The 27,995-nt window shown below is 44.2% G+C and overlaps 1 protein-coding gene across 1 annotated transcript in view; it reads right to left on the bottom strand.

Annotated features, from left to right (window-relative positions):
• Window positions 1-3,262: 3,262 nt before the first annotated feature.
• gtpbp3 (GTP binding protein 3, mitochondrial) overlaps window positions 3,263-27,995 on the bottom strand; it is a 40,131-nt gene continuing 15,398 nt past the window's right edge. The window contains exons 6-10 of the mRNA XM_078561510.1: window positions 25,413-25,522; window positions 23,466-23,547; window positions 19,592-19,773; window positions 15,156-15,384; window positions 3,263-5,236 (exon numbers count right to left, since the gene is read on the bottom strand). Coding sequence (XP_078417636.1) covers window positions 3,752-5,236; window positions 15,156-15,384; window positions 19,592-19,773; window positions 23,466-23,547; window positions 25,413-25,522 — 2,088 coding nt within the window. The 3' untranslated portion in view covers window positions 3,263-3,751. The remainder of the gene's footprint in view (window positions 5,237-15,155; window positions 15,385-19,591; window positions 19,774-23,465; window positions 23,548-25,412; window positions 25,523-27,995) is intronic.

Raw genomic sequence — 27,995 nt, 5'->3', positions numbered from 1 at the left:
TGCCCTCTAGTTCTCAACCCTTCTGTCAATGGGAACAGTTTCTCTTTATCTACTTTGTTGAAACCCCTCATGATTTTGAACATCTCTATCCAAAGATCAGATCAGATTTCACATTTGTAAAAGTTAATTTCCATTGCCAGAGAGGTTGTTCGGCAGTATTTAAAACTTATCGCACTCTTAAAAGGGTATTTGCACTAGAATGGACAAACCCTAACTGACGAGTTTAGTCAGTATCTGAGAGGTTAGTGCAAGGAAACCATGCTGTTCAATGTATTTGAATGGCGAGTCAGACAGTGAAATACTGTTCGCCTACAACTTCCGACAGAGCAGGCCATCCTGGAGAGCAACTTCCAGACTTCCGTATTTAACCATACACTTAAGCTCACCGGAAGTTGCACTCTAGTTTCCATGTAAACAATGATCACTTTTAGTCTCACTGCTATTTCTAATGCAAATTCCGGCCCAATGTATTAGCCATGAGGGTGAAGACTTCTTTAAATGTGTGCAGTTGTGTATAAAATTTAAAAAAATTTTTTTAAATCTAACCGTTCAACAAACTGTGCATCTTTCATCCTACATTTTACAATGCTTGGTGAATGTTGATAAATATATTAGGTTGGATGGGGGAAGAAAAGGCTAAGGGAACTGAATTGACATGCACATTGAATGATGTAATTACTTATGTACCTTGTATAGACAGCCACGAATATGAATTAAGCTCCCCTACGCTGCTATATTCTGAAGTCCCTCTGAGCTAAGAGCCTAAATCCGTCCCTAACACATTCTGCAGAAACAAAGGCTGGCAAGAGCATGTTGAAAGCAAAAAGATCTTTCACAGTTAATCACTTTGTAATAGTTTTATTTATAAAGACTGGTGTGTTTTCCCTGTTTAATAATAGTGTCAGAAATGACGTACATTTCACCATCACTGTTGTAGAACCGTAGCTTCTGATTGCTGGCTTGCTTTCTTTATAAATCATCACATTGTAAGCAATCAGCTTAAAAATAAAGTGCAAGCAAATTAAACTTTCAGGCAATACAACCTGTTTTCATTTTCAAGTAAGTGATTTCTCTGCAGTCATTTGTCTAAAATGCATGTTTATATTTGGAATTTCAACTTCTCTAAAAAAAAACTTGCTGTTTTTATCCTCATTAGTGATTTTTCTCTAACTACATTGTGACCCAACTAGCCTTTCCGGTTATTTAGACCATCATAAATGGGGCTTTCAGGTTACCTGTACTAAGGGCTTTCTGACTGCCACTCTTGCCAGACTGCTATGATGGATGCAAACATCATATCTCTCTCCATTCTTCCAGCCAAGGTCCTGAATGATACAGCCTTAACCTCAATTTCCAAAAATATATCATATTTCATTCAACATCACACTGGAGCAACACCAACATATATTGCTGTACAGGTCTGATGACAATCATTGTGTCTATGAACCACCTTAAAAAAGCTGCAAATATAAAATTATAACAAGGAAGTGTTTTATTTGGATTTCTACTAGGTTACCAGGATGTACAATATTAGTTCTGTTCTTTCAAAGTCAGAGCAGCATATTATTTCCTAGTCCAACTTGTCTCCAATTTCTCCCTTCGGTTCAGTACATTTCATCTTTATGATGACCTTCCCAGTGGATTTGCGTTGCAACACGTGTAGAAAAGCTTCATTTACCTATAAAATTACAAAGCCAATAAAGTACCACTAAGTACAAATATCTCATTTTGCTCATTATGACAGTTACCATAAAACAATGAACCAGCTTCTACCTCTGAGTCATCTACATATTTCTTCCTTGATGAATTACCAGGTCATAATTTTTTTTTGCAACTTTGCATTTTTGAGTGCTCATATATTCATTTTGGCATTCACGCTGCCCACAGGAGCAAGCTATGCTTCCAATGTGCATCGCTTTTCTAACATGTTTTAGGACCCTTTATTTCTGCATTCATTGATAGAGGTCCATCAGGGTCAATACCGATCTTCCAATTGCAATCATCACGAACTTCTCTGTGCTACTTATATGCAGTAGTATCTTTGTAATCTGGCCAGGGAGATTGTGACCCAACATGTGATTGGGCATCAGTAGTGCAATGGAGAGCGCTGAACTGGTAAAACTGTCAAATAACAATCTTAGCGCAAAAATGAATCAAGTGAAAACTCTGATCAGCAAAGTTCAATACAAACTCAATGCAATTATACACATTCCTGGCTGCACTGCAGAAAGTGACCTGTTCATTGTATAACAATCCCAGGTTAAACAAAACTTGAGCGACATCCTTTTTAAATCCACCAGGAAACAACTTCGTGACAAATATTATTCTCAATACTTTATAATGCACTGCACGATGCGTATAATGTTCATGTTGTTATAGAACCACATAACCTCTTGCTATATAAGGAATAGGTCTGCTAATTTTTTTTAAATTACTAGAATCTACTTGTCCTACTGTTATAAAGCCATTTTTTGTCAGTCTTGCTGAAGATAATATAAGGGAGCTGGTGAACACCCTTATATTTTCTGGACATGTCACTGACTAAGAATCACAGGGTTGTGTTCTTTTGAAGAAATTGCTAGCATTATGGCTCAAATTAATTCCCTCATCCAGGCATCTGGGCTTCCCAGTGAAACTTCCTCTGTGCTTTTGCCACAAGATTAACTGATCTTTTCAACATGGTCAGAAGTTGCAGATAGAGATTTCTGTGGTTGACAATATGTTTGGCTGTGTCCTAATCCTCCCGGAATATACTGCAAAATGGGTCAGCAATTAATTCTTGTTTGAAACCCCAGCTAGTTATTTATTTTTTCTTTCTTAGGACAGTATTGGCAACTTGGTTTCATTCTGTTTTGAGATTTTTTTTTTGCTTGTAATACTCTGTACATCTCCTATATTTCTTTTTCCTCTGCTCAACCATCTTGTCTCCCAGAGGCATTTACTGGGATACAGTTCCACAGAAGACACTCATCCTCTGATTCTTGGTCAAATTATTCATTTGTGCCCCTCAAAAGCAAATGCAGCATACTATCTGACCAGCCTTCACAGGAAGATTCCAATGCAGGTACGTTGAATAACAATCAATAGCGAAAATCCTGTAGAATTGTTTTTTTCTCCTTCCAGTTAAAAGCAGGCGGACAACTGCAGTACTGCCAACATTATTCTCTTTGATATCATTTAACTCAGCACAGAACGGATCAAATCTGAGATCTTCCTGCTGTCTGTCAGAAACGGTATTTTCGTATTTACTCGTATTTTCTGAGAGACAGAGAAAGCCAATTTACCACTTTGCTAATTTTAGATTATACTCTACGTGCATTATTAAGTTCTCTGATTGCATTTAATCACATTTAATGGTATGACAATCAGCAGCTTTTTATGTAATCTTGTTACACATTGCTTTGCATAACAAATAAATAGTTTTAAAAAAAGATTGAGAATAGATGCCCACTGATTATGCTGTCCTGTTCGTGAGCTCCAATAAAAATATCTGCAATCTGGTAAAGTCACTTGAGGTATTGAATAAATTAATAGTTCCTGGAGTGATAGATTCCATACTGGTTTTAGTTCAATGTCACTTGGCTTGATGAGCTGATACCATAACATTTTACGTGAATCGTTATGTGCTGCAAGGACTGTGTGCCTGCCCTAATCCAGCCTCATCTCAGTCTGTCCCAAAAAGTTGAAATGCTCCCCATTTTAAGTCTCCGTGACATTGGAAGAGTTTTAAAAACTCTTTCTCTAGGAAGTTTTATTTCCCAATGCAGAAATCCCTGAATATAACATCCAGGATTTCTTCGGCTCCAACTTTCCCAGTGATCTTTCCCAGTTGTCTCAATGCCATTCTCAGCTGCTCTGTGGCGAGGACAAGATCCAGCTCTCGTTGCTGGTGATACTGCGTTAGGGCATTGCTGCAGTTCTGGAGGTGCAGCCGGTGACGTGCCTGTGTTAAACTAGGACTGTCAGCCAATGGATTCCCGCACATTTTTTCAACTTGTTCACCAAGGAGACGTAAGAAGTCATCGAAACCCCAGCTAGTTTTGCATGACAGCAGGCACACCGAAGGCAGCCCGCAATCTCTCAGAGCCAGATGCAGCTTATTCAGCTCCTCCAGCGGGACGAGATCTGTCTTATTACAAACCACAATCCAGTCCCCCGCGGCCGGGCTGCTTTCAACTCGATGCTCGTCAGATGCCTGCCTCATCACTTCACTCAGATAATCTTGGAGGAAGTGGACCATCCCGGTCAGGTGTGGCGGCAGTTCCACGGCATCCACCACCAGCACCACAATGTCCGCCTGTTGAAGCCTTTCCCGAGCACGCCTCACGCCCTCTTGCTCCACCATGTCGGAGGTCTCCCGGAGCCCCGCTGTGTCGCTCAGAAGAACGGGGTAGCCTCCAATGTTCAGGGCCGTCTCCACAACGTCCCGTGTTGTCCCTGCTATTGGCGAGACTATGGCGGCGGGCTTCTGACAGATTGAATTCATGAGGCTGCTTTTGCCAGCATTGGGTGCGCCTACAATTGCCACGTGGACTCCGTCCCTCAGCCTTTCGCCTTGGCGCCTGTCATGCAGGTGGCCGTCTATTTCACTCTGCAACGCGTGCACATCACTGTCAACTTTATCCAGCACCCCCTCGTCAATGTTGTCATCCTCACTGAAGTCAATGTAAGCTTCCGCATGGGCCATGCAGCGGGTTAGCCTCTCACTCCAGCCGCCATACAGGTGTCCCAGGTCACCAGCCATTTGCCGCAGGGCTTGCCTTCTCTGTGCTTCTGTCTCAGCATGAATGAGGTCCCCCAGCCCCTCCACCTCTGTCAGGTCCAGCTTCCCATTCTGAAAAGCACGTTTGGTGAACTCCCCAGCTTGGGCTGGGCGTAGCCCAGGCAAGCATCCCAGGGCTTGGAGAACTCCGCTGACCACCGCCAACCCCCCGTGGACATGGAACTCGCAGCAGTCCTCCCCGGTGAAACTGCGGGGGCCTGGGAACCACAGCACCAGGCCCAAGTCCAGGCGCTCCCCAGACCTGGGGTCCAGCAGTGACCGGAGGACAGCAGCCCGGGCCGGGGGTAGAGCTCTCCGGCCAGTCAGGCAGATCAGCGTGTCGCTGCTGGCGGGACCACTCACTCGGATGACGGCAACCCCACACCTGCCTTGACCCGAGCTCATGGCAAAAATGGTGCTTCTCTCTCGGGAGTCTGAACACTGCCTCCTCACAAAGCTGGCCCGAAAATTACACTGTTTGAAGAAAAGTAAAAGTTTATTACTTCATTTAGGCAATAAAACGTAACAGATACGCTATACATAAGAGAAGAGAGAACGGCAAGAAATGAATGGGGACTTCCCAGAACGGTCATTTACCAGTACAGCATCAAACATCATCCAACATTCAGTTGAAAACAATTTTTAGCTCCATTTGAATTGCCCCCTGCTTTCCCCACCCCTGCCCGTTCCTTCAGGGCCCACAACAACCTCCATATGATACTCTTTTCAAGAAAGCAGGAAATTAATTTGCTCCCAAGGCTTTGTATAATGTTAGTCATATCCTGAAGGCTCAACAAGAGCAGCCCAGAATGACTGATGTTCTTACCGTCTGCGTGGTAAAGCTCCTTACCTTGAGGCACCTTCACCTTCCACCCTGGCTCAGGGACTCCCTCTTCTGTTTAATCTTAGCAATATACTGTAGGTGCACATCATCACTAACGCTTGATGTGATCAGAAGACCAAGATAGAAAATATATATATCTATATCATCCTGGTTACTTCATAAATTTTTAGAATGGACAAGTGGCTGAACTGATAAAATGGCCACAGCTGACCACATGATGGTAGTTCTGGAAGTTTCTGAGCAGTTTAAAAATGGACAAAGGCCTAACTCATCAAACTACTGGAGTCTAACACTCCTTGCATTGTATAAACATTCCAGCCAAGCCACCACAAAGGGCTGGTAGACAAAGTGTCTGCATCAGCCAGCGCTGCACAAAGGCAGAGCTATTGGGACTCCTCATCTCCAATGTTCTACTAATGGTTCTACAGTTATCTGCTCAAAAACAATTGTTTTAACAAGGCGGGGGGTGGGCTCGTTAGCTGATTAGTTTGACCCGAAACCACCCTATCACATGACTCAGACTTGAGCTATTTGAATTGCTTTGATTATACAGCTTTTGGGTTCTATCTTCAGTCAATGTTTAACTTCTGAAGGAGGATTCCAGGATAGCAGTCTGCCTCTGTCTGCCATTGACCACGTAATCAGCACTGTGGGTGTACCTACACCACATGGACGGCAGCGGTTCAAGAAGGCAGCTCACCACCACCTTCTCAAGAGCAATTAGAGATGGGCAATAAATGCTGGCCTAGCCAGTGACACCCATATCCCATGAATGAGTTTTTTTTTTAAGTAGCAACAGAAAGAGCTCTGCCCAGGTTTAAATTGCCTGGCCCTCATGTACACTGTGTTCTGCTGAAACATTTGAACTTCTATATCTTTGTCTACAAAACTAATTCATCTCTACGTGCCTTCTTCCTTCGTGGAAGTCATCACTTCTGGAAAAACAGATCACCCTGCTAACTTCTGAAGGAATACACCATTGGACTTTTTGATTCTGGACTCTGGTCTCATGTGAAACCATAATTTTTATGTTTTATCTGTGCTCTTTGCCTTGAAACCCTTTCTTTCCCTTATCCCTCTTTTATTGTATGAATGCAAAAAGGGGTGGATGTTGAGAACCCCCTTCACGCGTTTTGAGTGTGTGTGAAATAAACTAACCCTCTGATTTTACCCTATCTCGTGTTTGCTGTGGTGTTACTAATTGAGGATGGGATCATTATAAAACTGAAGGGTTGAGGAAAATACCCCACCACTTATAAAGGGGGGGAAATCAAAAACACCTTTCTGTTTACGGACAGGTAGTGAGTGGAGAAATCAGGGCTGTTCTATATTATACCCACTCCTGTCCATAACAGAAATTTGAAGCTTAAGTCCGGGATGAACCCCAGTTTGAATTTGACCAGAATCCAAGTTAAGAGACAAGCCAAATCTGATTTTAAAGAGCCAGTTGGAAGCTAAGAGTAAAAACTCGGTGGCTGGAACAACCTTCAAAATACAAGTAATTTACCACAGCAAATTCTTTTTCTCTAGTGCTTACAAATTGGCAACATTTGATGCCCAGATGTTTGTTCAGCAAAGGAATGGTGAGTCTTTGGCAGCCCTTAGCACAGAACAATTGAAAGCTGTAGCTAGGGAGGTACGGTTAAAATTGCCCAGCAAAATCAAACGAAGTGAACTCATCCAGGTGTTGGTAGAACGTTTGGATCTCACGTTCCCAGTACAGCAGTTAGATGAAGAGCTCAATCATGACTCCGAATCCCCTAGCCAATTTCGAGCTAAAAAGCTTAAATTACAGCTAGAATTTTAAGAGAAGGAAGCTCCGGAAAGAGAAAGAGAGAGCAAGGGAACAAGAAAAGGAAAGAGAATTCCAGCTCCAAAAATCGGAAATGGAGCTAGTAACTCAAAGGGAGAAAGTGAGCAGACAGCTAACCACTGCACGGGTACATCTCTTTCTACCTGCTAACAGCCCCTATCCTCCAAACGCAGAACCACTCTCTGAGGCCCTCAAGTATGTGAGATTCCTTCCCAAATTTGAAGAGATTGATGCGGAGTCATTTTTTTTTATCACCTTTGAGAAAATAGCAGGACAGCTAAAATGGCCCTCCGAGATCAGAACATTTTTAATTCAAGGGCAGCTGCTAGGTAGAGCCCAAGAGGTCTACGCCCTGCTGCCTTCTGAATTGTCCCTAATTTATGAGCAGACTAAGGGCGCCATCCTAAGTGCCTACGAGTTAGTTCCAGAGGCATACCGCCAGCAATTCCGGAATGCTCGTAAGAAGCCAACCCAAACCTACATTGAGATGGACAACATCCCTAAAAATTCCATGCACCTATGAGGGGTTGCACGAGCTAGTACTGTTGGAAGAAATCAAAAATTGCCTATCTTCCAACCTACACCGAGAGGAGCAGGGAATCCTCACAGCCAGGAGTGCAGCAGACACCTATGATCTCACCCATAGCTCTGTAAACCCAGGCAGACCCTTTCCAAACCACACCCCTGAGCACTGGAAAGATGAGCAGGACGACCTAGCTAGGAAAGACCCCCCCACCCAGAGAAGAAAACACAAAAGAGGGTGCAAGAAGCTCCCAGACAGCCCAAAAGGAGACCTCTCGGAGGCCGCTGTGTTCTCATTGCAACAAAATAGGCCATTCCAGACCCGAGTGCTGGAGATTCTAAGGCAAGCCAGTTGGCCTAATAGGGCTTCACATGACTAGTCCCCCGAAGAATGCCCCAATGGGTAGTGAAGCGGAGCAGGCAGAGCCTCTCGCTGCAGAAAATGACCCTCCGGAAGGCATGCCACTACCTGTGTCTGAGTCAGGCAAACTTCTAGAGTGTTTCCGGAGTTTTGTCCTTCAGGAAGTGTCCCCCTACCCATCCCTAAATGTGAGCAAGTCCATGGTACTGCTCCGGGACACAGGGGTCACTCAGTCCTTAATGTTGGGGGGAGACTTAAACCTACTGCCTGAGTGCTCCCTGAAGGCCAAAGCATTGGTCAGTGGAGTGGGAGGAGGATCTGTGTTTACATCCCTCCATAAGGTCCACCTACAGTATGACCTTGTTTCAGGCCCTGAAAGAAATGAAGCCAATGCCAAGCAGCAGAAAACTGTAAAAGGGCAGAAAGCTGGAGAAGGTCCCGAGGCCCAAAAGGGTGGAATAGCACCCATTGACCTCGAGCGAGGGCTGCTCGAAGGTAGCAAGTCCAAAGCTAGGCCAGTAAAATTAAAAGAGGTCCAGAGAAGGCCCCTAAAATCTGAAATAGACTCCCCAAGTATCCCAGAATTAAATAGGGACTAGAGAAGTCCAAAGCAGAGAGAGATAGTGAGGCAGGTGCCCCATGTAGCCAAAGAGCATGAAGGAAAGCCAGAAAGGAAAAGGGTAAGGACTTACCTTAAGTATGGCCAGTAGAAACCTTCTTTCTGACCTTAAATAGGGACAAAGGGAGTTCCCAAACCAATGGGCAGATGGCGCAATGCCTTCCCCAGTCAAAAAGCCACGAAGGAGTGTAGCTGGAGTTGCACCTCCACTTGAGAGCAGAAGAATTCCAAGGAACATGGAACGTTAGGACTGCGCCCACTGGTTTGGCCAGTAGCTTTATGGTGAATTTAAACGTGGACCAAAATGTTCCCAAATTGGCTCAGAAAGAGTGAGGGTGATGCCTCACTTAGTTGAAAAGCCACTGGGAGGTACAGCAAGCACTAACCATCCACCAGAGGGCAGTAGTGTCCGAAAAGACACAATGCCTACCACCCAGCACAGGGATCTCATTCTCACCCACAATAATGCAGAATCATAAGGTGACCGGACAGAGTTAACTACCCTACTTAAAATGATCCATAAACCCCAAACAGGCTACAGCACTGTAGCCCTCTCCAGTATGGATATGGGAGGGCCCCTGCCAGAACGCCATCTTCCTATCATCCCGGCCCAGAAGTGCTGGCCCAAGTTCAGTCGCCAACTGCCCACCTGTTGCCGTGCCAACCCAAAGCACCTAGCAACAGAAGCTGCCACTCTCCAGTTGTGCTAGTGTCCGAACCAGAATCCCCTAAAGAAGCCCAAGTCCCTTTAAAATACCCAACTCTCCTGACCCTCAGCCTAACCACTGTCTCTGGGTCTGAACAGCTGAACCTCCAGGTTACCAAAGTTAAGCAAGTTACCAAAGGAGCTAAGCTGGATAAGAGCAACTCAGTCCTATGATTCCCAAGGCCGGCACCCACAGAGTGAGATGTCCAGCATTCCCCTGCGGATCGCCAGAGCAACGTGGCCATCACTCACCCACTGAGTGCTAACCACCCTGTAAAACACCCAGAGCCTTTCCATGAGATACTTAATCCGGAGATTGGAACGCCTGACCCCTGACTGAGAGACATCAGAACTCTAGCACTGAATAGACTTACCCGTGCAGATGAATTTTGAATCCTCCCAAGTCACCTAAACCTTCCCAAATCCCAAGACCGGACAATGTCATTGCTGAAGCCCTGTCCAAAAAGAATTGCAAGTGCAGCAGGGAACTGCCATTTCCCCTGCTAACTGTATGTCTGATGTACCAGTGTGAATGAGAGTATCCATGTATACTTCTTTACTTCCTATTTGTCCTTAAGAGCACACACATATATAAAAAGAAACAGAATTCATTTTTTTCCTCCAACAGTGGAGGTGTGTCACGATCAAAAGACAGGAAGGAAAATATATCTATCTATATCATCCTGGCTATTTTATAAACTTATTACTTGTTTTTAAAAATGGACAAATGGCTGGACTGATAAAATGGCTGCAGCTGACCATTTGATGGTAGTTCTAGAAGTTTCTGAACAGTTTTAAAATGGACAAAGGCTAACTCATCAAACTACTGGAATGTGATGCTCCTTGCATTGTATAAACATTCCAGCCAAGCCAATACAAAGGGCGAGTAGATGAGGCGTCTGCGCCAGCCAGCGCTTGTCAAAGGCAGAGCTATCGAGGCTCCTCATCTCCAACATTGTGCTAATGTTTCTACAGTTACCTGCTCAAAACACAATGGGAAATAAACTGACCCTCTGATTTTACCCTATCTTAAGTCTGCTGTGGGGTTTTTAGTAGAGGATTGGATCACTCCAAAACTGACGGGTTGGAGAAAATACCCCACCATTTATAAAGGGGGAAATCAAAAATCAAAAACACCTTTCTGTTTATTGACGGGTAGTGAGTGGAGAAATCAGGGCTGCTCTAAATTCAACTCCCTCCTGTCCGTAATGCACTGCATATTGGTGTGCCAAACCCTGCATCTTGACAATATCTCAGCAGAAACAATCATTATGGAAAAAAATGTCAGAGTGCCCATGTTCAGGGAAATTAAACTGTGCATGTTAGATTTCACAAGATAAACATTCGAAACGTTTTACAGGATAGTGGAAAAAAAACCAATGACCAAGTCAGCCGGGGCTGCTCTTGTACATTTCTATGCAACCACTCACATAGTGGCAACAGAAGAATTGATAAAAGCTGGGAGACTGGATGTGTTCACACTATTTACATTAGCAATGGTGCAAATGGAATCAAGTACTTTTAAAAGGGACTGTGGAAATTGGAACATTTGAAGCAAGGATACAATGAAAAGGGAGCTACAATCATTGCCAAACTGGAACTGAATTAATCCTCCATCATCCACAGTAAAAAGAACAAGGTAACATAATAATTGAAGTATCCTCAAACGGATGAACTGCAAAAGAGTGGGTTGTGGCTGGGGTTGTCTCTTATCCCTTTCTGCACATCTTGGATTCACTGCTGCTTGCAGCCCCAAACTGCTACCTAATGGTTCATTTCCCATTTGATGCAGGCCATCCTCTCTGAATTCTCCTTGTTTTATTTTCAGCTGTCTATGTTCCCCTTTCTTACCTAGGAAAGTGCAATCTGACATCAGAAATGCAAAGCAGCCAAGATTTTAACAGCTGACATTGCCACATTCAGTGAATCGTTCCTTACGCCAATGTCTCAAATCTCCATCATCATCCCAGTCTTGTCCCAATGGCAGGAAAGTCCCATCAGAGGTGGCTGCACAGCAGTATAAGTCAGAAGTGGTGGCCCTGGGAGTCCATTTAAGACAGAGAGGAGGAAGAATCTCCAACAAGAGAGAATCTAACCATCTCCCCTTGACATTGAACGGCATAATCATCACCGAAGCCCCCATCATTTAACATCATGGGGGTTACCATTGATCAGGAGCTTAACTGTACCAGCCATATAAATACTGTGGCTCCAAGAGCAGGTCAGAGGCTGGGAATTCTGCAGCAAGTAACTCACCTCCTGACTCCCCATAGCCTGTCCACAATCTACAAGACACAAGTCAGGAGTGTGATGGAATACTCTCTACTTGCCTGGATCAGCACAGCCCAGCAACACTCAAGAAGCCCACAGCTTGATCAGCACCCCATCCTTCACCACTGATGCACAGTGGCAGTGGTGTGCACCATGCAAGATGCATAGCAGCAACTCACCAAGACTCTGTTGACAGCACCTTCTAAGCCTGTGATCTCTACCACCAAAAAGGAAACGGCAGCAGACGCATGGGAACCCCACCACCTGCAAGTTCCTCTCCAAATCAAACACCATCCTGGCTTGAAACACTACCACCATTCCTTCATCGTCACAGGTCAAAATCCTAAAACTCCCTCCCTAACAGCACAGGGGTGTACCCACACCAGGTGGACTTCAGCAGTTCAAGAAGGTAGCTCACCACAACCTTCTCAAGGCCAATTAAGGATGGACAATAAATTCTGGTCTTGCCAACAATGCTCACATCCCAAAAACGATTTTAAAAATATAACCAGTACACAGAATACTGAATCTTTATAAATATATGATAGTGATAAATAATCTTCATTGTTCTATATATCTACAGAGCAGTGAAGTTACATAATTTTTTGTAGTTCTCAGTGAAAATACTAATATTGGCAATTGTCACCAATAGTTATTTTTTAACCTCAAATCTTCCTCGCTTGTGCCACATGCTACATCATTAGTAAACACCTGAATAATAAAACCATCTCAGCAATTAACATAAATAGATACGCCTAATCAAAGGCATTTTGACAAAGGGTTTCCAAGAATCTACTTTCCTCCAGATGTCGCTTTGCATTCAGGTTCTCTTTAAATTAACTTAATGTTTGTCCATTTAGATGCTGGTTCTCCCTCATTCCCTTTTGGGATGCCCGTGGTTTTTACTCAGTATCCCTCTGAAGGCCAAACAGTGATCTGAAGTTGACGTGTTTTAAATCACAGGAACAAACCTGCTTTCCTCTTGCTGGTTTATTTATAAAAGGATTATATTTAAATGATTTGATCCCAGAAAGAGTTAGTGCCCATTTCTTTCTTCTTTTTTTTCTCCAGTCATGGCAGCTAGGGTACAGCCTCTCTAGTATCTCCATCAACTGACCACTTTTCCTGTGTGAGTCTGCAGTGTTTTAAGGGTATTGCACCAGAACTGAGCCCAGTCATGTCTCCATCTGACATCCACACACACACGTCAAGCAGGGCTGATGTTTCCTTAATCTGGGACACAAGGCCAAATATAGGATTACCCATCATCACCTCACCTTAGATAAAAACAAAAAGCTAAAAGCCACTGCGGATGCTGGAAATCCAAAACAAAAACAGAATTACCTGGAAAAACTCAGCAGGTCTGGCAGCATCGGTGGAGAAGAAATCAGTTAACGTTTCGAGCCTTCATGGCCCTTCGTCAGAACCGAAGCATAGTTAGAAGAAGGGAGAAATATAAATTGGTTTAAGGTGGGTTGGGGGGGGAGGGGGGGGAGAGATAGACATTGAGGGTGTGGTGATTGTGGACAGTCGGAAATCCTGTCGGAGGACAGAACCGTACTTCTTCACCTTATCAGCTAACTAAGCACGGATCAGGAACTGAACCAAAGCCTCCCTGATCAGTATTGTCCAACAACACACCACACACTGAGCCAGCGCAGGAATCCACCCTTAAGACTTGATATAAAATGTGAGACAAACCCAGAAAGTGTTGGAAATGCAAGTGGATCAGCATCTGTAAAGAGAAAAAATTAACTTTTGGCTATTCCCCCTTTGTCAGACTGAAAGATAAAAATAGCCTGCTCCATAGAAGGGTTGAAAGAAACACAGGGTTGAATAATTTTAAAACTGCTTAATAGAAAACCAACAGCTATTATAAAGGATCACCTCAGTGGGACAATGAAAGACATTAAAAGACCACGTATTGCTTTTCTGTCTTCTTCTGGTAGATACTTCCTGTCGTAATCTTACCCGACACTCTTATAATATGGAATGTACCTGTCCTTGCCCAGTATCTAGTGAGACTTGAGGATTGCAAATAGAACTCTTTAAAAGTAGAACTCTAAATGGACAGGTAGAGCATCTGCTGCAGTTGCAACTGAAAGATAAAGTAATGGGAGAGCATGAAAACTCCAGTTCCTTCTCCCAGTTTCTCCATTTTGATGTTTCTGCCACACGTCTTCTAAAATCTCCTTTCTCCTCGGCCAAGGTTCCCCCTCAACGGCAATCGGCAGGATCCCGCATTACATTTTCCCCGATTATGCTGCTTCTGCAGTCAGCCCTCCCACCCTCACAGTGACGACAGGGTCCCCTTATCCCTCACCTGCCATTGCATCAGCCTTCATATTCACCAGATAATTTGTGCTATTTCTTTCATGGGATGCGGGCATTGCTGGCAAGGTCAGCCTTTATTGCCCATCCCCAATTGCCCTTGAACAGAGTAGCTTGCTTCGGAGGGCAGTTCAAAATCAACCACACTGCTGTGGGTCTGGAGTCACATATAGGCCAGACTGGGTATAGATGGCAAATTTCCTTCCCTGAACCAGATGGGTTTTTAGACCGATCAATGATAGTTTCATGGTCACCACTACTGAGATTAGCTTCGTATTCCGATTTATTTTATTAAAAAATTGAATTTAGTAATTAATTGAATTCAAATTCCACCAGCTGCCATGGTAGTATTCTAACTCATTTCCCCAGGGCATTAGCCTAGGCCTCTGGATTACTAGTCCAGTGACAGTACCACTACGACATCGTCTACCCATAAATCTATATCATTCCCCCCCCTCTCCTCACTTTCCAGAGAGTTCTCTGTGACATTGGTCAGGGTATTTTCCTTTTCCTCCAAGTAATCTCACTTTGTTGCCTTTTCCTTTACTTGAACCTTTCATCCATCTTACACATTGCACATTTCTTTATTCATTTCTTTATGCCTTTCCAGTGCCTCAACAAGATCTTTTTTAAGGAATCTGCATGTCATTGAGCCCATTAACTTCTCTGTGGCTGAGTTTCTGTATTTTCTTTCTTTACCCCTCACTCCTCCCTTTATTTTCTGGGCTCCTAAGGGACTTGCTGATCTTTCAGTCCTGATGGAGGACAATATCCAAAACATTCATCTGTCTTTTCTCTTTACACAGCGATGGACCTGTTGTGCACCCAGTATCTTTCTGTTTGTGTTTCACATTTTCTAGCCTTTAGAAAGGTTATTTACAGAATACAAGGCCCTGATGTGAAGCAGCTGAACCAATGGGGCTTACCTGCTGTAGTTTATAGGTTGCTCCAACGTGAGGCTTGGTTCTCCCCTCCTGACAGTATTGGATTGCAGACATGATGGATCTGGAGAAGACTGGAAAATTTTGATGTTGATATTTTCCCCAGTAAACACCCATTGCCGCCACATTCTTCAGGAGCAGTAAGTTGGCTGGTACAGTCGGTATATTTCCACCAGCAAACCCAACCACCACAATCCTGCCTTCCCAGGCCAAGCTGAAACAAGCACGACACAGACCATGAGTCAAACACAAGTTTAGCAAAGCAAGATAATGAAAGAAAAGAAATACCTGTATTTATATTGTGTCCCTCAAGAGCTCAAGATGTCCCAAAGCATGCTGCTGAAAATAAAGTACTTTTGAAGTGTAGTCACTGTCACACCATAGGAAATGTAGAACCAATTTGTGTTCATACACACAGCAATCTGATAGCCTGTTTCAGTGATGTTGGTTGAGGGATAAATATTGTCCAGGACATTGAGGAGAACTTCCCTGCTCTTCCTCAGAACAGTGCCATATGATGACTTATAAGCACTCCCTCAGTACTGCACTGGAAAGTCAGCCTAGACTTTGAGAGGGATGAGTTCATAATTAACAAGTATTTAAACATATTTTACAGGTTAAGGATCAAATTGCATCACATCCAATTCCCACAATAACAACTCATGTTTATGTAGCATCTTTAATGCAATAAGACGTTCCAAAATGCTTCACAGGCATATTGTAAATAAATTATGACACTGAGCCACATACTGAGGTATTAAGGCAGATGACCAAAAGCTTGGTCAAAGAGGTGGGTTTCAACTAGTTGTTGCCCCATCATGTTGAAAGTCTTTGCTCGTGGTAGTGCCCTGTCTTCGAGTGGGGTGCGTAATTTTCAAGTTTTTTGCTAATCAAGGTGGGGGGATGTTAGAATATTGGATGTTACATACAAACATATGAAATAGGAGTAGAAGTAGGCCATTCAGCCCCTCGAGCCTGCTCCACCATTCAATAAGATCCTGGCTAATTTGTTTGTAATTCGAGTTCTACATTCCCACCTACCACCACCACCCCCCCCAAAATAACCTTAGATTCCTTTGTCTAACAAGAATCTATCTACCTCTGCCTTAAAAATATTCAGTGACCCCAACCTCTACTGCCACCTGAGGCAGAGAATTCCAAAGTCGCATCACCCTCAGAGAAAAAATTTCTCTTCATCTCTGTCCTATAAGGACGACCCCTAAATTTAAAACAGTGCCCCCTAGTGCTGGACTCAACCACAAGAGGAAACATCCTTGTTCCAGTTCTACTCCAGCCCCCTCCCACAACTCTTTCTCCAGTACATCGATAATTACTTCGGTGCGGCTTCATGCTCTCGTCTGGACCTGGAAAAATTTATTAGTTTTGCTTCCAATCTCCACCCCTCCATCATTTTCACATAGTCCATCTCTGACACTTCCTTTCTGTTCCTTGACCTCTCTGTCTCAATTTCTGATGATAGACTGTCCACCAATATCCATTACAAGCCTACCGACTCCCACAGCTACCTCGACTACAGCTCCTCACACCCCGCTTCCTGTAAGGACTCCACCCCATTCTCTCAGTTGTTTCGCCTCCGTCGCATCTGTTCTGATGATGCTACCTTCCTCTGACATGTCCTCCTTCTTCCTTAACTGAGGTTTTCCACCCACGGTCGTTGACAGGGCCCTCAACCGTGTCCGGCCCATCTCCCGCGCATCCGCCCTCACGCCTTCTCCTCCCTCCCAGAAACATGATAGGGTCCCCCTTGTTCTCACTTATCACCCCACCAGCCTCCGCATTCAAAGGATCATCCTCCGCCATTTCCGCCAACTCCAGCATGATGCCACCACCAAACACATCTTCCCTTCACCCCTCCTGGCGGCATTCCGTAGGGATCGTTCCCTCCGGGACACCCTGGTCCACTCCTCCATCACCCCCTACTCCTCAACCCCCACCTATGGCACCTCCCCATGCCCACGCAGAAGATGCAACACCTGCTCCTTCACTTCCTCTCTCCTCACCGTCCAAGGGCCCAAACACTCCTTTCAAGTGAAGCAGCATTTCACTTGCATTTCCCCTAACTTAGTCTACTGCATTCGTTGCTCCCAATGCAGTCTGCTCTACATTGGAGAGACCAAACACAAACTGGGCGACCGCTTTGCAGAACACCTGCGGTCTGTCCGCAAGAAAGACCCAAACCTCCCTGTCGCTTGCCATTTTAATACTCCACCCTGCTCTCTTGCCCACATGTCTGTTCTTGGCTTGCTGCATTGTTCCGGTGAAGCCCATCGCAAACTGGAGGAACAGCACCTCATCTTCCGACTAGGCACTTTACAACCTTCCGGGCTGAATGTTGAATTCAACAACTTTAGATCTTAAACTCCCTCCCCCCATCCCCACTCCGTTTCTTCCTCCTCCCTTTTGTTTTTTTCAATAATTTATATAGATTTTTCTGTTCCCACCTATTTCCATTATTTTTAAATCTACAACTATAATACCTTGTTAGTCTTTCCACCCCACCCCCACTAGAGCTGTACCTTGAGTGTCCTGCCGTCCATTCTTAATTAGCACATTTTCTTAGATAATATCACCACCTTCAACACCTCTTTGTTCCTTTTGTCTGTGACATCTTTTGATTATCTGCTCCTATCACTGCTTGCTTGTCCCTACAACCACCCCCCCCTCCAACTTCTCTCCCCCCAACCCCCCACCTTAAACCAGCTTATATTTCACCCCTCTCCTAACTATACTCAGTTCTGTTGAAGGGTCATGAGGACTCGAAACGTCAACTCTTTTCTTCTCCGCCGATGCTGCCAGACCTGCTGAGTTTTTCCAGGTAATTCTGTTTTTGTTTTGGATTTCCAGCATCCGCAGTAGTTTTTTGTTTTTAACATCTTTTCCATGTCCACCTTGTCAAGACCATTCAGGATCTTGTATACTTCAATCAAGTCGCCCCTCACTCTTCTAAGCTCCAGTGGAAACAAGCCCAGCCTGTCTAACCTATCCTCATAAGACAACTCGCTCATTCCAGGTATTAATCTAGTAAACCTCCTCTGAACCATCTCCAACACATTTACATCATCCCTTAAATAAGGAGACCAAAACTGCACACAGTATTCAAGATGTGGTCTCACCAATGCCCTGTATAACCGAAGCACGACATCCCTATTTTTATGTTCAAGTCCTCTCGTAATTAAGGATAGCATTCCATTGGACTTCTTGATTCCTTGCTGTACCTGCATACTAACTTTCTGTGCGTAATTCATGAGAACACCTAGATCCCTCTGCACTTTGGAATTCTGAAGTCGTTCTCTGTTTAAGTAATACTCTGCTTTTTTATTCTTCCTACCAAAGTGAACAACTTCACATTTTCCCAGATTATACTCCATCTGCCAGATTTTTGCCCATTCACTCAACTTATCTATATCCATCTGCAAACTCCTTGTGTCTTCTTCACAACATACTTTCCTACCTATCTTTGTGTCATCTGCAAATTTAGTTACCATGCCTTCACTCCCCCCATCTAAGTCATTGATGTAAATTGTAAAAAGTCAAGGCCCCAGCACAGACCCATGCGGGACTCCATTAGTCACATCTTGCCAATCAGACAAAGGCCCATTTATGCATACTCTCTGTTTTCTGCCTGCCAACCAATCCTCTATCCAGGCTAATATGTTACCCCCTGCACCATGTGCTTTTATTTTCTGCAACAACCTTTGATGTGGCACTTTATCAAAGGTCCTCTGGAAATCCAAGTATAGTACATCGACAGGCTCCCCTTTATCCACAGCGCATGTTGCTCCTTCAAAGAACTCAAATAAATTGATTAAACATGATTTCCCTTTCAGAATGTTAGAAGGTGAGAATGGACCATTTGTTAATTTCACAAGATTTACAACAGAAATAGAGCCAATCGGGCCTATACCAGAGCTCCACACGAGCCTCGTCCTACCGATCTTCATCTCATTCTATCAGCATTTCCTTCACGTACTGCTCTACAAGGACGCAAATCCCGCACCCCACTCCACTCCCCCTCCACCACCACCATATACTTATCTTGCCAGTAATTCCTCAATCTGCATGAAATCCAAGACAACAGTGAGAGATTAGGGATGGGCAATAACCAGCGACACCTACATCCCATGAATGAATTAAAAAAAGACATGACCTGATCCCAGGTTATAGTCTGTACCCCTCTATCATTTAGCTGACTTGTCAAGGTTGGGGCATGCACAGTGACCCAGTGCAGTTCCCTGAGTGTTCAGTTCCCCTATGACTTACTCCCACCCTTGATGAGGAATAGCCTGGCGTCTGGCATGTGCAAGATTGCTTCCTTTGGGGGTTGGAGCCTGTGGCTCACCGTTACAACCTGCTACACATCAATGGATTTCGCCAGTGGCACATGAGAGTGATAAAAGTACCTGCTGAAAGCTTCTTTGAAAACATCTCCTCCAACGGCATCAAACACCACGTTCACCCCTCTGTTTGCTGTCAGTTTTTTCACCTCCTCCTTCACACTCTTTGTAGTATAATTGATGCTTGCAACAGCGCCCTTCCGCACAGCCAGTTCGCACTTCTCATCAGTCCCTGCAGCAGCAATGACCTACAGGGCAAAAGCAGAACCAGTACTCGATGAGCACGTGGTTCGAGCTGGGACTTGCTCAGAAACAAATTGCTAAATTTGGTACACAGTACTCGCTTTTGATAATGGTGTTAAAATTGTGAAAAATCAATCTGATTTATAAAGAAGAATTAGAACAAAGCTGAAATGTGCACCCACCACCCTATTTTGGAGAAGGAAATGTAAATGTCATGTCTGATTCAGGATGTACAGAAATGTGAATCAGCAACTGTTTTTTAAATATTCAAACCCTTCTCAAAACCACAAGAAAGGCTGATGTATGAAATGGAAATGTCAGACTAAAAATGAATACGAACAGACGAATTATGAGCAGGAGTAGGCCACTCGGCCCCTCAAGCCTGCTCCGCTATTCAATAAGGTCATGGCTGATCTGATTATAACCTCAACTCCACATTCCCACCTATCCCTGATAACCTTTCACCCCCTTGCTTATCATTAATCTATCTACCTCTGCCTTAAAAACATTCAGACTCTGCTTCTACCGCTTTTTGAGGAAGAGAGTTCCAAAGAGTCACTACTCTTTTCTCCTCATCCCTGTCTTAAATGAGTGACCCCTTATTTTTAAACAGTGACCACTAATTCTAGATTCTCCCACATAAGAGGAAACATTCTCTCCACATCCACTCTGTCAAGACCTCTGAGGATCTTATATGATTCAGTCAAGTGACCTTTTACTCTTCTAAACTCCAACCTTTCCTCATAAGAAAACCCTCCCATTCTATTAGTCCAGTAAACCTTCTCTGAACTGCTTAAAATGCATTTACATCCTTCCTTAAACAAGGAAACCAATTCTGTACACAGTACTCCAAATGTGGTCTCATTAATGCCCTGTACATCTGAAGCATAACCTCCCTACTCTTGTATTTAATTCCTCTCGCTATAAATGATAACATTCTATTAGCTTTCCTAATTACTTGCTGTATCTGCATACTAGCCTTTTGCGATTTAAGTACTAGGGCACCCAGATCCCTCTGCATCTCAGAGCTCTGCAATCTCTCACCATTTAGATCATATGCTTTATTTTTCCTGCCAAAATGGACAAGTTCATATTTTCCCACATTATACACCATTTTCCAGATCTTTGCCCACTCACTTAATCTATCTATATCCACTTGTAGCCTCCTCATGTCCTATTCACAACTTACTCTCTTACCTATCTTTGTGTCATCAAATTTAGCTACCATATCTTGATCCCTTCATCCAAGTCAATTATATAAATTGTAAAATGTTGAGGCCCCAGCGCTGATCCCTGTGACACACCACTCATTACGTCGTGCCAACCAGAAAAAGACCCATTTATGCCTACTCTGTTTCCTGTTAGCTAGCTAATTTTCTATCCATGCCAATCTAAATTGGTTAAACATGATTTCCCTTTCATAAAACCATGTTGACTCTGTCTGATTACCTTGAATTTTTCCAAGTGCCCAGCTATAATGTCTTTAAAAATAGCTTCTAACATTTTCCCTATGACAGATGTTATGTTAACTGGCCTGTAGTATTCTGCTTTCAATCTCCCTCCCTTTTTGAATAAAGGAATTACATTCCAATCAAATGGAACCTTCTCCGAATGTAGGAAATTTTGAAAAATTAAAACCAATTCATCAACTATCTCACTAGCCACTTCTTCTAAGGCTCTAGGGTGAAGTCCATCTGGACCCAGGGACTTGTCAACCCGCAGCTCCAACAAATTGCTCAGTACCCCTTCCCTGGTGATTGCAATTTTTCTGAGTGCCTTCCTGTATCCTGCATGCCTGTATAAATAATACATAAACAATGGTCTTATTTGACTGGCACACATTCTGTTGGGTCAGGAAGCATGACCTTCATTCTGCAACTGACCTTGCTGTAACTGACCAGTTAATCAGCAAGTGCTGAGAATTTGGATCTTGCTGGAGTGGTTGAGGCTGTTGTCGGGTGTTGGATATCATTCGGTAGGTCTTAATGAAGTCTTTGTAGTCTTAAGTAGGTTAGCTGTATGTATGTATTTATTAACTACAAGAACATTTTTACAGTAAAGGGTTCAAGCTAGCAGTTGTCTCCATGCTTGCTTGTGCACACGGCTCTGTCCAACACTAGACTGACCCCTAGATGCACCTCGTGTGTTCTCTTACATCACTGTGTGGGCAGTACTGTACTCAGTCCCATGTTAACTTTAAATGTGCCAGACCCTTATACTACAGAGGCAAATGGTATAAACGTGTTTAAGGGAAAACTAGATAAGTACATAAGGAAGAAACAGAAGGATATGCAGATAGAGTGAGATGAAATAAAGTGGGAGGAAGCTACGAGCAACCTAAACACACCCTGTATCTGTGCTGTAAATTTCTATGTAAAATTACACAGCACTTTATCACATCTCTCAGAAACATCTCAAATGGGCTTCACACACAATTGATTTCTTTGAAACAGGCAAATGTGGCCGACATTTTGTACACAGCAAGTTCCCACCAATAACTAGGGAGAAGAATAAACAGTGGTGATTGCTGATGGAAGAATGGTGTTCAGGATTTCTTCTCTGCTGTTTTTCAAATGATGCCATAGGATTTATAGCATCCACCCAACCGACCAGAACGGGCATATTTCAGTCAAAGCACAATGCCTCCAGCAATGCAGAACTCCCCTCAGTACTGCTCATTCACCCTAGATTGAATGGGCTAATGCTGAGGTCGAATCTGGGCCCAGCCTTCTGACTTCAGAGGGAAGAGCGCTACCAACTGCACCGAAATGAAACACAAAAGTAAATCCTCGATCAAACTGTTGAACTGTTTTATTGTGAGGGGAGCTCTTTTCCAAGGTGTTTTTCAACACTTTGCCCCACATGCGTCACTAATGGATGACAGGGACATTACTAACATCTTTCCCAACCTTGCTGTGACACCAACCTCCAGGAGGTGTTGTTCAACAGCAAGCTGTCTCCCTCCCATCTCGTGCAGGAGTGCCTGTCAATCAACGTAACTAAAATCAGATTATCTGGTCAGTAACACAATGCTGTTTGTGGGAGCTTGCCATATCATCTTGTGGAGAGAAGTGCCTGTCCTCTTTGCCTGATATATTGCACCTTAAATCAGAAATTCAGTGATGCAGGAGGTCACCATATGATCAGCCACTGTCCAAAGGTACAATCTCACCACCATCAATTTTATACCGGGTAGCAGTCCTAAATTAATGTCTAATTAATGCTGAACTTATGGACGCTTTTCTCCTGGAGACTCGTGTCAAATAGGTAGTGGCTTCAGACTATCAAAGGTCATTTGTCTTATGACCAATACAGTCAGCAGGAACAATGGGCAGTCTGACCCCCATTAAGAAGTATCTTAAGAATTCTCCAGGCATTTAGATTGTTGGGCAGGGCTGCTGGAACATCCGCTCTTTCCTTGGCCATCATTTTCCAATGTTCGCATCAGTCTGAGCTACGTTAAAAAGTACCATCCTGCCATGCTACCTAGTCCCAATGTCACATAACATTTAGAAATTTTTACTCCTGGGATTGGAACAATACGTGTATGCGAGAGTGTGTGTGCGTTTATATCTGTGTATAAAGCATTCTACTCTTAATATCCTTTTCTGTGATAATAATGCCACACAAGAAAATGGCAAATGTGAAGCAGGTGATTCATAGGTAGACACATTAAAAACAAAACTGAGCGTCAGACCTTGGCGTTCAGAACACGCGATGCAACGTCCACAGCTGCAAGTCCTGCTGCACCAGCTGCTGCTGTCACCAGAACAGTCTCCCTGGAAAATATCGGCAGAAACAAGGAGGCAGCCAGGTCATTCTCGAGTGAAATCAGGAAGCACTATTTCAAAAAACATGGACAATAAGAACTTGCAGTTCTTGCATAGTAAAGCGCGCCAAGGCATTTGGGATTATCTAACAAAATCTAACATGGGAACACATAAGATATTGGGATAGGTGTGACAAAGAAGTCGTTTTTAAAGAGAGCTTCTTAACAAAAGGTAGTGGGAATTTGGAACGCTCTTCCCAAAAAGGCTGACATGAAGTGCCGAGTGTGGTGCCCTGTCATAGTGTCGAGGTAGCTCCCAGATGCTATCCACAGTCTGAGTCTAGTTAGTGATCTCAGCCCAAGTACATGAAACTCTTTCGAGTTATCAACAGTCACAGATTGCAACTCTTTCGAGTACAATCACAGTTCTTGGTTTCCAGGAGTGGGACATGAACCCACAACCCTCTGATTCAAAGGCGAAGGTGCTATGAACTGAGCCACAGCTGACACCTCAAAAGGGGCACTCCAATTTCTGGGCACCTGATCGCCACCCAGTGACAATTACTGGGAACTGCATGTGTGTGGAAGTTCAAGGATGAGACTGGGCTCAGCCTTCGAGGAGGCTTCTGCTGCCCTCCTCAACCCCCCTCCACACCTAGCCCCGGTGAATAATTTGTCTCAACATTCACCTGTCTGGGCTCAGTCATGAAATAATAGCCGTTTAGTGAGGTACTGGAGGGGAGATAGCGCCCAGTGTTGCGGAAAGGAAAGAGAAGAAAACTACATAATTCAAGAATGGTCTACAGTTATGTGGGTGAGACGACAGAAGCTGGGGTTGTTCTCCCGAAAGCAGAGAAGGTCAAGGCAAGAATTGATAGAAGTATTCAAAAATATTGGAGGATTTGATACAGTGGATATGGAAAAACTGTTTCCTCTACTAGAAGAGTCTGTAATCAGAGGACATAAATTTAAGGTAATTGTCAAAAGAACCCATAGAGGATAAGATTTTTAAAAATTTTGCTATGACCTAGAATGCACTCTGCCCATTGTGTCGTGGAAGCAGATTCAAAACTAACTTTCCAAAGGGATATGTATTTGTAAAGGAAACATTGATAGGCCCATGAGGAAAGATCAGAGCAGTGGGATTAATTGGATAGCTTTTTCAAAGAGCTAGTAGAGGCATGATGGACCGAACATCCTCTTCCTATGCTGCAAGTTCTAAGTTTCATTCACATCTCTAAGGTAAAAAAAAGGAAAACTGCAAATTGTTGGGAACTGAGACAGTGTCAAGAAATGGGTGTGTGTAGCAGCTCTGTCAGCAGCTGGAAAGAGAAGAGATGGACTGGTCTGGGTGCGGAGTTTTCTTCACAACTCGCAGTGAAGAGGGGTCTACGGCTGAGACACAAACCCACATGTTTGCTTTTCAACTGCTGCACAGTCCCAGCATTTTCTGTTAACAATCACACAGAAGTCCAACTGCAATAGAATACACTGGCCTCTCTTTTTACTGTAACCTACCAAGTCCTGAGGGGACTTGGCAGGGCGGATACCGGGAGGGCGTTTCTCCTTGTGGGGGGACTAGAACAAGGGGACACAGTTTAACAATAAGAGGACTCCCTTTTAAGACGGAGACGAGGAGAATGTTTTTCTCTCAATGTCTGTGGAATTCACTTTCCCAGATGGCAGTAGAGGCCGGGTCATTGAGTTTATTCAAGGCAGAGTTAGACGGATTTTTAGTAGACAAGAGAGCCAAGGCTTATGGGAGGCTGACAGGAAAGTGGAGTTGAGACACAACCAGATCACCCATGATCTTATCGAATGGTGGAGCAGGCTCGAGGGGCCGAATGGCCTACTCCTGCTCCTAAATCCTCTCACCCTGGCTGTGTCTTTGCTCGCTGCTGCAGTGCCAGAATCGCCGTGCCATACGAAACAGGTAATGTCGCGGCCACCTCGTAAGATATCTCCTCTCCGATGGGCCACAGCATCTGTAGGGGTTTCAGATAAGTCAGGTCTGCACATTAGCCAAGCATATCAATCACCCAAAACAAAAATAAAAATACCTGGAAAAACTCAGCAGGTCTGACAGCATCTGTGGAGAGGAACACAGATGCTGGAAATCCAAAACAAAAATAAAAATACCTGGAAAAACTCAGCAGGTCTGGCAGCATCTGCGGAGAGGAACACAGTTAACGTTTTGAGTCCGTGTGACTCTTCAACAGAACTAAGGAAAAATAGAAAAGAGGTGAAATATAAACTGGTTTAAGGGGGGTGGGACAGGTAGAGCTGGATAGAGGGCCAGTGATAGGTGGAGATAACCAAAAGATGTCACAGGCAAAAGGACAAAGAGGTGTTTGTCCTTTTGCCTGTGACATCTTTTGGTTATCTCCACCTATCACTGGCCCTCTATCCAGCTCTACCTGTCCCACCCCCCCCTTAAACCAGCTTATATTTCACCTATTTCTATTTTTACTTAATTCTGTTGAAGGGTCATACGGACTCGAAACGTTAACTGTGTTCCTCTCCGCAGATGCTGCCAGACCTGCTGAGTTTTTCCAGGTATTTTTATTTTTGTTTTGGATTTCCAGCATCCGCAGTTTTTTGCTTTTATATCAATCAACCAGCTGCCTCCTGCTGGGTTGCACAACTGTACCACAACGGCATTTTCCCAGCTCTCTCCCCTCCGCCCCTCTCCCATATGCCATCGTACTTTCTGGGGCATGATTCCATTTGTCCGTGGTTCATGTGCCATGCTGCCCGTATTTAACTGTAGAAACCTCACCTGCCATCTACTTCCTAACAGGGGTAACTGGATTACAGTCAGGAGCAGGAACTCCAGTGGTTTTCTCTGGCACTCAAGTTGAGGGTGCGTTAAAAGAGATTAATGATATTGTTTGTTACTCCTCCTATGGTCTCACTCATTCTCTCATTATCAAATAGGATCCTGCTGATCTTTCCGCTTCTGTATATTATTTTATGTGCAATTAAATTTGGATTATTACTTTTAGCCTGTAAGCAATGATCTGGCATGCCTTACTCTTATGCCATCTGAGGTAATTGGAGAACATGGTGGGCATCCCATGTTTTCCCAAGAGGCAATTTGTCACAATTTGAGGTTAATTATTAAACCTAGGCTGTGTTAACTCATATACAACAGGTTTCAGTTCATAAAAGCACTGACTGCGCAAGCTGCAATCTAAATGAAAACATGATAAAAATGTTGAGTGAAAGGTTCAAACCCTGATAGAGGCATTGACTTCACTCATGTTCTAATGATTCCTGGGGATGTAGGCTGTTTGGGACATGTGCTATCCCACCTTTAGGAGTATTTAAACCATAAAGCCATATCCTTAACTAATTGTTCTTCTTCCACCCTTTCCTCCTCAGCCCTCCCACCAGACATTAAGGGATCAAATCGGACGGATCACCCGGCATCGACCTGGGCACCGGAAACGATAATGGCAAACTCAGCCCTATCGACCCTGCAAAGTCCTCCTTACTAACATCTGGGAGCTAGTGCCAAAATTGGGAGAGCTGTCCCACAGACTAGTCAATCAACAGCCTGACAGAGTCATCTTCTTGGAATCATATCTTACAGATAATGTCCCAGACACCACCATCACCATTCATGGGTATGTCCTGTCCCACTGGCAGGACAGACCCAGCAGAGGTGGTGGCACAGTGGTATATAGTCGGGAGGGAGTTGACCTGGGAGTACTCAACATCAGCTCTGGACCCCATGAAGTCTCATGGCATCAGGTCAAATATGGGCAAGGAAACCTCCTGCTGATTACCATGTACCGCCCTCCCTCAGCTGATGAATCAGTGTTCTTCCATGTTGAACACCACTTGGAGGAAGCACTGAGGATGGCAAGGGCATAGAATGTACTCTGGGTGGGGGACTTTAATGTCCATCACCAAGAGTGGCTCGGTAGCACCATTACTGACCGAGCTGGCGGAGTCCTAAAGGACATAGCTGCTAGATCGGGGTCTGCAACAGGTGGAGAGGGAGCCGACAAGAGGGAAAAACATACTTGACCTCCTCCTCACCAACCTGCCTGCCGCAAATGCATCTGTCCATGACAGTATCGGTAGGAGTGACCACCGAACAGTCATTGTGGAAATGAAGACCCAGCTTCACATTGTGTTCTGTGGCACTACCACCGGGCTAAACGGGATAGATTTCGAACAGATCTAACAACGCAAGACTGGGCATCCATGAGGTGCTGTGGGCCATCAGCAGCAGCAAAATTGTACTCAAACACAATCTGTAACCTCATGGCCTGGCATATCCCCCACTCTACCATTCCCATCAAGTCAGGGGATCAACCCTGGTTCAATGAAGAGTGCAGGAGGGCATGCCAGGAGCAGTACCAGGCATACCTAAAAATGAGGTGTCAACCTGGTGAAGTAATAACACAGGACTACTTGCATGCCAAACAGCATAAGCAGCAAGTGATA

Source organism: Cetorhinus maximus, chromosome 17 (genome assembly GCF_964194155.1).
Source record: "Cetorhinus maximus chromosome 17, sCetMax3.hap1.1, whole genome shotgun sequence".
NCBI classification, from domain to species: Eukaryota; Metazoa; Chordata; class Chondrichthyes; order Lamniformes; family Cetorhinidae; genus Cetorhinus; species Cetorhinus maximus.
The sequence above is the reverse complement of the archived record's forward strand: the minus strand, read 5'-3'. Positions and strand labels throughout refer to the sequence as shown.